The 13,029-nt window shown below is 51.3% G+C and overlaps 1 protein-coding gene across 1 annotated transcript in view; it reads right to left on the reverse strand.

Annotated features, from left to right (window-relative positions):
• Positions 1-743, reverse strand: part of LOC101762538 (mitotic spindle checkpoint protein MAD1) — a 4,871-nt gene extending 4,128 nt beyond the window's left edge. The window contains exon 1 of the mRNA XM_004960611.3: positions 427-743. Coding sequence (XP_004960668.1) covers positions 427-570 — 144 coding nt within the window. The 5' untranslated portion in view covers positions 571-743. The remainder of the gene's footprint in view (positions 1-426) is intronic.
• Between the last annotated feature and the right edge of the window lie 12,286 nt (positions 744-13,029).

Raw genomic sequence — 13,029 nt, forward strand, 5'->3', positions numbered from 1 at the left:
AAGTATCATTGGGGTCAGCGGTCCCTCTAGGGACGAGACGACAGATGTATCGTGTGGTCATGGGCTGTTCCCCACCGGTGTGCCGCCGGTCAGAGTTCCTTTGTCCATGGTTCTGTTATTCCCGCTGCCGCTCCTCTCCAGGCTGTTGCTCGAAGCATGCTTGCTGTTACTTGGCCGGGGCGGCGGTGTGGCGGGGGGGTCCTGGGCTTGAGAAGTCAAAATGGGGGAACCAGGGGATGAGCTCCCGTTGCAGTAACTGAAGAATGTCGCGCAGCTTCAACCAACTCAGAGCATCTGGAAACAGTGGCACGCGCAGGAACAGAACAAATCCAACATCGTACTATATGTTGCTGATGGACCAGAAATATCTCAACAAATGCGGCGCGTACCAAGCCTGCAATGGATCCCGCAATGCAAGAGGCGTACCTTAAGCACCGAATCTGGTCCGCCAAGCCTGTAGCCGCCGGCGACGACGTTGCTGAGGTCCCCGAGCGCGACGCGCCCCTCGACCTGCGCCGCCGCCGCCGCCGCCACCCTGTCGGCGCCCCCCGCGACGGGGTTCTCCGCCATGGCCAACCGCTGATTGGCTGGCTGGTCCTCCTCCTCGGAGGTCTAGGGATTCCGGAGGTGGCGCGCGGCGGCGGAGGAGGGGAACGGAGCAGGCGGCTGTTGGAAGACGAGGAGGAGGAAGCAGAGGAGGCCGGAGATTTGAATTTGGGGCCTCCAAGCGAAGCGCGCTGCGAAACAGGGACTGGGGCTCAAGGCGGCGAGGCAGACTGCCAGACCATGTCACTCGCCACGCACGCACGTGGTTTCTGCCACGTGCCGCCGCGGGAACTGGGGCCCTTCTGCAGTGGCAGCCGCCCGAGTCATGGAGACGGAGGCGAACCATTGACCATTTGACCCCCGTGCAGGATCTTTCTCTGATCGTCGTGCATGGTTATACTCTAGCGTGTGTGCAGTGTACCTGCCTGTTTTGCCATCACGTGATAACTGATCCTATTTTTTTAGCGTGCATAATCAAAATCGATTCTATTGAATTGCATGCACCAATCATTTCAACCGAAAAACTTAAACTGATAGGGAAAACTGAACAATTCACTTATATTCCAACACTCTTCCTCACGTGCAGACTCCCTCAGGTCACATACGTGAAAATTGGAGTGGGCTGCAATTATTTTATTTAATTACGCCTGTTAGGATTCGAACTTGAGACCTCTAGCTCTGATACCATATTGAATCGAGACTTCTAGCTCCGATACCATATTGAATTGCATGCACCAACCATTTCAACCCAAAATCTTATACTGATAGGGAAAAGGTGAACAATTCACTTATACTCCGACAGATTTGATGCTTCAAATAACAAGTCGCAGCCGATGCGTCGCGATTATACATCGTGTGTCATGTTCTGCGATCCGATAGGGTCCGCGTTCATATGCGGGTCGATTGATTAGGCCCATTTTCATCCGGCCCGACTGATTTCGATCTTTTTTTTTCGTCCGGACTTCTTCCCGCTCGACCCGTTCCCAACTAATTTAGCCTTTTTTTCCTTCATCGGCCCAACACGAAGCTAAATTCGACAAAAAATAGTGCAATGACAAGATTCAAACTTGCGACGCACATTATGAAATAATTATGAGCTACAACTACACTACTCAATGCTTTGTGAGTTATTTGAACTGCGGACCTTTTTAATACTTACTTTCCTTCTTCCCTTTTCTCCCTTTTCATTTTCCTTTATTTTCTTTGTTTTCATTTTCCGTTTCTTGTCTCTTTGTTTTATTTTTATTTCTCTATTATTTTTATCTTTCTTCTCTTTTATTTATTTATTTATTTATTTTCATCCCTTCTCCTTTTTTCGTGTTCTCTTTTCCTTTCTTTTTTTTCTTCCTTGTATTTGACCATGTGTATTTTTTTTATTACACAATTTCTTCATTATTTTTGTGTGTTTCTCGAGCTATCTTATCTCAACTTTATAATAATTTTTCTTTTTTCTCCTTTTGTATTATTTGTCTTTTTTTCTTGTAGATACTTATATCTTCCGTTATGATTGAACTATTCATCAAACTATATTTTTTTTCTTTTTTCCTTAAATATTTTTTGTGTGTTCATGACGATTGAATTAATCCTTGGCATAACATAATTTGTCTGTGGTGTACAATATTTGATGTGAATTTGATGTGATTCACTTGCTTGCTTGACTCGATTAACCGATCGTCTTCCCAATCCGATGGTTGTACTCGATGGCAAGTAAAGCACCAGTTTTTTTTGATGGATTGAGCTTGCATAGCCATAGCACTTTCGGTTTAGGAGGAGCCAAGGACGAAAAGAGAGAAGTTGGAGGTGGAAGAAGATGGGTGGGTCCCACCAGTCATAGAGATAGAGGAAGGGAGAATTGGGTCTGGGAGTAAAAGAAGCAGGGGTAGTATGGTCATTTTGCGTGCCCAATCCATGCTGGCACGATGACATGGCCCCGTGACGTATGATAAAATGGCAATTCTGTTGCTTTGTTGATTCAGTAATGGCAAATATGTAGGTTACATTCTAAGGAGGGATTTTGAAGGAGCGATATCCGTAAGGATGGTAAATAGTTAAATATCTCATAATAAACAATATAAGAATCATTTCTGCAAGAATGCTGTAGATAAATATCTTCTATTTTTTCTCCCTTCATGCAGTGCGAAATCGAACACCTAAAACCAAGATGTATGCTATTTGTATTTGGATCTGTCCTTGTATTTGCAAGTTCAATTTTTTTTAACAAAAATTACCTGCTAAACTTCAACTAAAAAAAAGATATCGAGTCCGATGGGTCCGTCCATGGTACAGTTTGATGCGGATACGCACACGCCTGCCTCTTTTCGCAACCGTTGTGGCCTTGTATTTCCGACCTCTATCGATTGCATTGTTGCATCTTAAATTGCCTTGCCTCTTGCTCGTCATCCACGAGAACACGGCGGGAAGGCGGCAGCCGCGGCGGTGCAAAGATCTATCAATATGCTGGCAGCGATGGCATCGGAGACAGTCTTCGAGACCCTCTCCAGCCGCGATGACGGCTCCTACGTCTCCGCGCAACACTGGGGAAGCGATGATGGAGTTGCGGCGGCACCAGCGAGATGTACAGAACCTGCAGGGCCGCAGGACAGTTGTCGTCGCGTGGGCGCGCTGACCGCCGACGTCGACGCCTTCATGCTCGACTGGGTGCCAATGAAACAGACGCGCTCAAGGAAGACGGTGACCATGGACCGGAGCAAGCCAGCACTGAGAGAGGACGACGGTGAGGGTGCCGCGCGCTGGCCTCCTGGGGATGCGGTGCTCGTCAGCGCATGTGCCACAGCCTCGGAATTGATTGGAACGGACACTAGAGAGCAGGTCGTGGTGGACAGCTCATGGCCGTCACCATCCGCGTCAGCAACGCGTGCGCCTCGGCGTGTTTCGTTGATGAGGTGGGGGCAGCCATGGAGAAGAATAATCGGAACAGCGGTGGTAAGTCATCTGTAGCAGGGGTCTCCGAGTCAAAGGAGACCGCGGCGTTCTTCCCGAGGAACGCCTTCGTCACCGACGTGCTCTGTGCCACCCTTGCCAGCCTCGATGCCTCAAACCTCAAGTGCATCCACAAGAAAGCCATGGCCGGATCCGACATGCGCGGCAGCCCAAACCGCCTGCTCATTTCATGCAAGAAGAAGATGACCCACAGTCATGGTGAGAAGATTCCTTTCACCGGCATGTTCACGGACAAGGACTGGTCGCTGGTGAATCGCAGGGAGCTGGAGAAGATGATGACACAGCAGCGTGAGAAGCACGGTAGCAACAGCAAGAGCAAGAAGGGTGGTGCCAGGGAGGACAAGGGCAAGAAGAGGAAGAAGGGCGGCGATGGCAACAAGGAGTCAAACATGGGTGAGAATGATGAGCAGGAGGAGAAGAAGAACACGGAGCCAGGGCTTTCCGTGGAGGCGTACGACCGCAACGATCGGGTGTACGCCATCCTATCTGTCGAGTAACCGTGGCTACAAGATCATACGTGTAGCGAACATGATCTTATTAATCCATAGTTTGTGATTTTGGTGATTGAATGACAACACAGTTATTGGGACTAATGTTTTGTCTAGCATGTACTTTGTAGATTTTCTAGATCCCAAGAATTCAAATCAAATCATGGCAAGGTCCAAATGATGGTATTCTTGACATCCAAGTCATGGTATTCGAGTATTCAAGTCATGGTATTCGAGTATTCAAGCTATGGTATTCAAGTGACCAAGCCATGATATCTAAAATTATTCTATGGTATTGAAGCATCCAAATGATAGATCCAAGTGACGGTATCTTTAATGCTTGCGTTGGACGAATTGGAATGAAAAATGCACCATCGGATGTTCTGATACCCCGCCTGAAAAGCGTCGGAGTAATTGGTACGCTACAGAGAAAACTAGACAAAGTCAACCATCGGATGTTCCGATGGTCACTTTTCTAGTAGCGTCGGACGAATTCTAAGAGACAGGCTTGAAAGATAGAGAAAACTCAATAGCATCGGATAATCCAATGGTATGCGCAAGAAGAGCGTCGGACAAAGTATATTTACTTTGAAATTAGACATAAGGTTTTGGCAAGAAATCCATCAACACCGGATGATCCGACTACACCATCGGAGAATGTATCGGAGCAACGACGTCAGGGGATCCAACAGCTATGTGATGTAAATAGTGGCACCGGATGATCCGATGGGGCATTGGATAAAGCGTTGGATGAATTTCTGAGGAATTTGGGCTCGGGGAGTCCAACGGCTAATTGCACTGGATGTTCCGATGCAGGCCAAAAATAGACCATTGGAACATCTGATGGTATACTTTTTCACTAGCCGTTGGAGTAACGACTCTTTCAGCCTTTGGGGCTATTTATACCCCACCACTCACTCATTTGGAGAAGCTGGAGTGTCTAGGGATGCATTGAAAACCAAGACTCATCAAGAACACATCCATGCCACCAAAAGTGCTTAAGTGATCCATCAAAGGCTTAGCACAAGCTTAGGAGAGTGATTAGTACTAGGATAGGCCTAAAGAGAAGTGATCAGGTTCTAAAGTGAACCACAGCTGTACAAGAGGTGTGCTAGTACCTTAGAGCCTTTGTGGCTCGCCGGCAAATCTTCGACCCTCCGGCTTGGTGTGGAGCAGTGTTGATGACCTTGTGCGGGGGACGTGGAGACCCCTTTCCTTCATGGAGAAGCTCCTTAGTGAAGACGGCATCAAGGTGACCGAGAGACTTGGTGTGAGCCTTTATGGTCGAGCCTTTGTGGAAAGTCAAGAAACACCTTGGGAGAGACTTGGTGACCGGGAAGCAATACTCTTGTGTTGGTGTTTCAACAAAGTGGACTAGTGGTGGCTTAGTGACTACTGATACCACGGGATAAATCTTTGTGTCAAGAGTTTGCTTCCTCTCATCCCCTCTTTACGTTTCCGCATTTTTCTTTACGTTTTCGCATTTCATACCTGCAACTTGTGTGCCTCCTCTTTACGTTTCCGCATTTTTCTTTACGTTTTCGCATTTCATACTTGCAACTTGTGTGACTTTACTTTCCTAGAGTAGTACCTAGATAGGATTGGCTATAGATTGCAAAACTTATTTTGGGATGAGAGTTTCACACTAGATCAACCATAGATTGCACGACTGGATAAAATGGTCTAGTTTACTTACATGAAAATAATGGAAGCTATAGGCTAAGAATTTTAAGTTGCCTAATTCACCCCTCTCCCTCTACACCCTCCCCCTCTTAGATTACGAGCACTGATTCCTTACAATAGGCAAAGAATGGAAAGTTTTCCTGTAAACCAACGTCCTCCTAGTCGGCGATGGTGACACAACTCGGAAGCAAGACGAAGAAGCTGTACCTGTTGTGCCGCCTTCGCGCAGCCTTAAGCGCCAGACGAAGCATGCGGCGAGGAGCTGAACAGCGAGAACCACCCGGAGCAGGATGCCGACCGTGTCCACATCGAGGTCTGGGCGTTCCGCTCGCCGAAGCTGCCGCTCGGGAGGACGGTTTCTATCCAGACCACCAGCATGGCGCGCTCGGGGTGCTGCTACTGCACCACTGCGATGGCGAGGCTACGTGAGGCGTTGCCGGTGGCACGGGACCAGGGAAGATGAAGGGGGTTGCACCCGATGAAGCCACCGAGCAACCACGGCAGCATGGCCATGGTGGCGCGGCAAGATAGGATGAGGGCATAGGTGCACGCGAGGCTGCCGCTGCGGATTGTGCCGGCGACGTGCCAACTATCGAGGTTGGCATGGCCGGCGGTGAGCCAGGTGGCATCGCGGCGCCGCGGTCGTCACAGGAACTGCGGCTTACTCCGCTAGAGATGTTGATTGCACTATGGCTCGTCAGCCTGAAGTATATACATGGAGAGGTGATCGCAATGACACGCAGAGGGCGGATCGATGATGTATTAGGGACACGTGTAAGCAAGGGCCTGCACGTCTAGAGCGATGAAATGTTGACCACAGTGAAGTGTAGCTGTCTTTCTTTTTTTTGAAACGAACCTGGCAGGAGAGCTGTCGATTATATTAAAAAGAAGGAATCCAGACTGGATAAACATAATGGATAAAAAATGAAATGAAATGAGGCAAAATTGAGCCAGAAGAATAAAATAAAATAAAGCAACACTATGAACTCAGACGCAATCAGCATCGCACCATTAGAGCGGAGAGATGTTTCGCTCCCGCCATAATCCACACGGTGGCCTCGTCTTTGATCCTCTCGAAAATCATATTGACAGAAGACTCCTTGCTGTTAAATATTCTCATATTCCTTTCCCTCCAGATTGTCCATGTAACTAGCATAATCAAAGTTCGCATGCCTCTCTTAGAGCAGGAATTCAACCACCAGTGGTGCAGCGTATCGGCCTGTTGCCAAGCTCTCGGGTGGATTGCTGGCGCCGACAACTAGTCCGCCACCATGGCCCAGATTCTTGTTGTAACCCGGCATTCGGCGAAGAGGTGTAGCGCCGATTCTTGTGATCTCCGGCATAGTGGGCAAGTAGCTTGATTTGGCCATCCCCTTTTCTGAAGTCTGTCAGCAGTCCAAAGGCGATTTTGGATTGCGAGCCAGGAGAAGGTTTTGCAGCTTCTAGGAGCCCATATTTTCCAAATCAAGCCGTCAAAGTTGGTGGATGCCGAACCAATGAACTGTGCGTCGTAAGCGGATTTTGTGGAGTAGTTACCATCTGCAGTAAGCTTCCAAGTGATTTCATCTTGGACACCCGGGCATAGGGCTACCTGTTGTACGACTTGCCACAGAAGGACGTATTCTCGGAAGTGTTGCACAGAGAAACTACTGTGGTGTATATTGGTAGCTGTCTTTCTTGCCTGCAAATAAAATAAAATGAAATGAAATACTCCCTCCATTCTAAGTTAGAGGTCATTTTAACTTTTCTAGTTCATAGGTATTTGTATGCATTCCAAAACGACCTATAAACTGCTAGTATTACTTCTCTAGCCACCTCTCTGACTGTTCTTCCTAGTCTCGTACTCATCAGAGGCCCCAAAACACACCTTGACCTCTCTCCAAGCTATATTAGTCTTGATGTGTGCATTAGTTATATATACTCCCTTTGTTCTCAAACAGACGATACTTAGCGATTCGTTCGGTGAAACTTTATGAACTCCGATCACAAAACAAGGAAATATATTACAAGCTTTCGTGGCTGATAGTTTTACTACGTTTGCAATAAATTTAAACAAAAAGCATAGAGAAATAGCGGGCAGGTAACATGTTAGAGTTGTCAAAATCGTGATTCTATCGTGTGATTTTACGACATTATGATATTAGTTTTATCGTGTTGATCCCGCGATCCCGTTCAGTAGAATCTCCCATTCAGTAGAATCGACACAATTTTACTATCCTCATAGTTATGATCTCACGATTTGTGAGCCTACCATTAGAGTTCCGATCCGGGATCTTGATTTTAACAGCCTTGAGGATCAGAGGCAGCCCCTGGCTTGAGAAGTTGGAGCAGTGGAGATGGTCATGTAGGCGTCCGACAGAATGTCATAGCAGGTGATGGTAGCATGGTACTTCCTCCATTTTAAATTATAGATCGTTTTAACTTTTCTAGATTTATAGACGTTTGTATATATCTAAACATAGAAGAGCCAAAACAAATCTATATGCATAATAATATCCATAAACCTAGAAAAATCAAAACGACATGAAATTTGCAACGGATGGAGTATTTAGGTGCATAGAAAAAAAATTGTGCACCTAGAAAAATTAAAAAGACGTATAATTTAGGATGGAGGGAGTAGAAACTTGGATTATCGTGTATTCGCGTGCAATGGAAATTGCTTAGCATCCGACCAATGCAGATACGCTCGAGTGGTTTTTGCCTTGGGGCAGACGGTGAACAGAGCTAGCGACTATTCCGGGCAGACAGAAAAGGAAGGCCCCGAGGAGTCCGTATCGCTCTCGGTACAGTTAAGCCCCGGAAAGGAAAGTCCAGCACCGGCCCGACTCCGACCGTCAGCACCCTCTCCGCATCCAACACCGAGACTCCACCGATCCCCTTCCACATATATTGCATGTCTGTCGCGCCTCCGGAGCACGACGATTCCCCCACTTCTCTTGATCGACACGGACACGCACCACGCGAGGCATGGCGGTGGCCGGCGAGGACGCGACGCCGGAGGCGCCGTTCAGGAACGTTCCGCGGCGGCGGAGGAGCGCCTCGCGGCCGCCCAAGGAGGAGGAGGAGCTCGGGGGCAATGCTGCTCCTGGCCGTGGCGGCTCAAGCGCGCCACCACCACCGGGGCCGCTGTCCCGGGGCGACAAGGGGCCTGCCGTGGCGCCGTCGGCGGCGTGCGATAAGAAACGGCCGTGGTCCGACCGAGGCGGCGCCGACGAGCACGTACGCCGGCCTGAGAAGCGTCACCGGCCGCTTCGCGCGGAGGACGCCAAGAATGGCGGCGGCGCGCCACCGGCGCCGTCACGGGCGACGGATGGCGCGGTGGCGTCGGCGAGCAGCAGTAGGGAGCGACCCGCCGATTGGGCCGAGAAGGAGCGGATCCGCAAGGGGAAGATGCCGGCGAGCCCGCCTCGGATGAGCGCCTACGACGACGACGCCTCGGTCGCGCGCCGGCCTTCCGGACCCGGAGGCGGCAAGCTCCTGGGCGACGCCATCCGCTCCCACGGGGGCACCAAGAACGAGCCGCCGCGCAGGCCGAAGCCGAAGAAGCGCAAGGACTGCGGCACCCCGTTCTGGTACGGCATGGGGCGGGACGGCCAGTCCACGTCGGCGGCCGGCTCCGACGCGGACCACTCCTTCTTCAAGATGGGCGCCGTCGTCAGCGACATGCTCCGCGCCACCCTCGCGAGCCTCGGCGTCGACGCCGCCGCCCCCGAGCGCGTCTACGGCAGGCTGCTGTCGAGCTGCGACCGGAACATCCACCAGTCGCGCCTGCAGATGTCGTGCAAGAGCTGGCGCGCCGACCCCGGCGAGTACCCGCTCTGCGCGTTCCTGACGGAGGCGGAGAAGAAGAAGGCGCACGGCGAGGGCCTGAAGGTGGAGGCCTACGACCGCCGCGGCGAGAAGTACGAGATCACCATCAGGTACCTGGAGAGCAACAGGAGCTACCGGCTCACCAACAAGTGGGGCCACTTCCTGAAGGATAACGGGCTCGTGGTCGTCAAGGGCGGCGGCAGCAAGGCCGGGCCGGGGCCGAAGCACGTCATGCTCGACCTGTGGCTGTTCCGGCCGCCGGGAGGGGAGGTCGGGATGGTCATTCTGCACTATTTCAAGGGCGACGCCGCGCACGCCGACGCCGCCTTGGGCGAAGAAGAGGACCGGAGGGCGAGCCGCCGAGGCAATGATGATTCCATGGCGGCGGAGGCGGAGGCGGAGGCTTCTTCGCCGCTGGAGCCAGACGGGGGCGCGGGTGGCAGTGGCAACGACGCAGCTATGGAGGAGGATATTGCTGATGGTGCGAACGGGAAGGGGGAAGACGGCGGCGGTGGCGTGAAGAGCGAGGCAGCGTCCGCGCCGTCCCCGTCGGAGGAGCCTGACGGTGGCGCAAAGGCAGCGGCGGGCGAGGAGCAGGCCGGACCTTTGTCGTCGCCGGACGCTGATGGCACGAAGATGGAAGAGGACGAGGCCGGCGGTGCACCGGAGGAGACGGCCGCACAGTTATCGCCGGTGGCCAGTGGCGCGGCAAAGGTGGAGACTGGTGGTGCGCCGGGCGAGGCGGATGGCACGAAGACGGCGGAGAAAGAGGCCAGTGCGGGAATGACGGAGGCGGCCGCCGGACAATCGTCGGCGTCGGGCACCGGTGGCGCGGCGAAGGCGGTGGACAAGGAGCCCGGTGCGCAGGGCGGCGAGGATGCAGCGCAAGCACCATCACCGCCAGACGACGGCGCCGGCGGTGCCAAGAAGGCGACCTACATGTTTGGGTTAACCAAGTGCGAGGTGTCGGCCGCATATACGCTGGTGATGTTATCCCAGGGTCGATGGCCTTAGGGCTGTGTGACTTCTATTCTACTCCGTACGTGTATATAACCAATTGTTACTCGATCTCTACGACAAAGTGAAGCTATTTTCTACTGTGTGGGTTGTTGATGCTCCTGGTTTAATTTAGACCATAGTTTAACTCGAGTTTTAGAGCATGAGTCTTTTGGTTAGCAATTGGAACGAGAGCCATGTTTACAATAAAACAAAGACTTGTACTTTGATAGCATGATCTTTGCTCCATAGTCCATACTTACCGCCGTCGATTGCCATTTGTATTCACTGGCCGCAAATGTTCTGCGAATTAGAACTAACTTAGGAGGAACTAGACAGTCTTTTATTAAGAAGAAGAAAATAGACATCTAAATTCGAGTTAGAGGTGACTCGAACCTGAGTGGTTAGGTGCACGACCACACCTCCCACCCTAATCAGTTAAGCTAGGCTCAATTTAAGCTGGTATTTAACTATTTGAGGGTTCAGTCAACACCGTTCGTTTAGCTTAAGCTCCACAAACATAGTCCCGAATGTCTTGTTGGGCCGTGGGAGGTCCGTTTCCGGTCTAGTCGAACACGCCTCAATGACCCATCGACATCCACCATCGTCGCCAAACAATGCATGTACATTCATATCACAACAGCAGAATGTGGTTTGCCAACAGAAGAAGTGTACAACCTTGGCTTGCTACTATATATGCTACATAAGACTTTTTTATAATTTTTGTAAGTCATAAATTGGGGACACTACACAGATTCTTCTGTACAGGTAACTCGAGCCCAAGATATGGTTGCTGCTTGCATTTGGGAAATAAATGAATGATATAGCTTGTGATAATATCAATGGTGTCAACAATCATGTACCAGCAAAAGGTAAGCACGTCTCTTCTGGAATTCCAAACATAAAAGGTTGCTGAACATTCTCGTCTTCGCGGCTAATGTCAGTGCTGTTGCAAGTATAAGACGCACCGAGAATGGTGAGGTGACGATTGATCCATGTCGTCACTCGTCACTATCTTTGAACATCAGAAACAACATGCCGTATGAATCCCAAGGAAGAAAGGCAGAGCAAGTGCTTCTCTAAGCCTGCAGGTACAATCCCCACTTTTTTTTTCACTTTCCTCATTCTATTTTACTTGCCCAATATTTGTAGCTATCTCTTAGAACTCTGCAAAAGATTTTATTTTGATCTCAAGAGCTCTAGATTACATGGCAGTCAGCTCAGCTCTGCTCCTCTTCCTTCCTCTTTCCAGCTTCAGGTACGCGTCCATCCTCCTGGACAACGGCGAGCGCAACCTTTCCACCCAACGTGGGGCTCCAGCAGGAGGTGCTGCAGCTCATCGAGGACATCCACGCTAATGTGCACGGCCAGTCGGCGCCACCGTCTCCTGCGCCGACATCACCGTGCTCCACCCGCGACGCCGTCAACCTGGCCGGCGGCCCCGCCTTCTACGTGCCCCTGGGCCGCCTCGATAGCCTGGCGCCCGCCTCCGACAACGACGTTCGACGTCTTCAAGCTCCCGCCGCCCACCGCCACCGTCGACGAGCTCCTCTACGCCTTCAACGCAGCGAGCCTCTCCTACCCGGGCGACCTTGCTCGTCTCGCTCTGCGGAGCGCACACCGTCGGCAAGGCGCGCTGCAGCGCCTTCGGCGCCATCGCCGACATCACCAGGTGCGTCTCCGAGACGTGCTCGGCGGTCGGCAGCGGCGAGCTGGGGCTGCTCCGATATAGGCAGGGGAAAGAAGAGGTACTCCAAGGGAGGCCCCCGCGTGAAGCGGCGCTCCGGCAAGTCGCGATCGGGAACTTTGCGAAAACCTCCTTACCGATTATTTTCAAAATGCCCCCATATATTTTCACATAGCCCCGAATTTGGATCGCGACTAATAATCGCGATCCGATTATTTTCAAAATACCTCCTGGATTCAGATCGGGTCCTCCAGACCCCCGCGTTGAAGGCGTAGAGGAAGTGCGCAGCCCCACCCATCTGACCTACGAATCCCCCTGGTCGAGAAGATCCGCACCCATTTGCTCCCGCAAGCCGCAGTGATATCCGACCGCGCGCACGCCAGACGGCCAGAGGCGGGCGCCATTCGCCGCGCGACCAAGCTCGCACCGGCGAGCTCCAGCAGTGGCGGACCCAAGGCGTGTTTGTGGATAGGCCACACGCGCTTGGCCTTCGATGGTCAGTTCCACCAGATCCTACGCCGCGCCGGCACCGGCAGCAAGAAAAGCGAGGAAGGGACACACACGCTTGTAAAGAAATTGTAGATATATGAAGGGATCCTTTTCTTTTTTTCATTTTGGAAAAGATTGGATGGAGGCATGGGGCATGAGCACTTCGTGCAGGTTTCCAACAGCCATTGTCGTTGCCTACTAGTCAAATAGTGCAGTGAAAGTGTTATCAGCAAAGTTCAAGAATCTTAGGGGGTGTTAGGTTACTTTTGCTTATTTTTAGCATGTGTCACATCGAATGTTTAGATACTAATTAGAAGTATTAAACGTAGACTATTTACAAAACCCATTACATAAGTGGAGGCTAAATGG

This window comes from Setaria italica, chromosome III (genome assembly GCF_000263155.2).
Source record: "Setaria italica strain Yugu1 chromosome III, Setaria_italica_v2.0, whole genome shotgun sequence".
In the NCBI taxonomy this organism is placed as follows: domain Eukaryota; kingdom Viridiplantae; phylum Streptophyta; class Magnoliopsida; order Poales; family Poaceae; genus Setaria; species Setaria italica.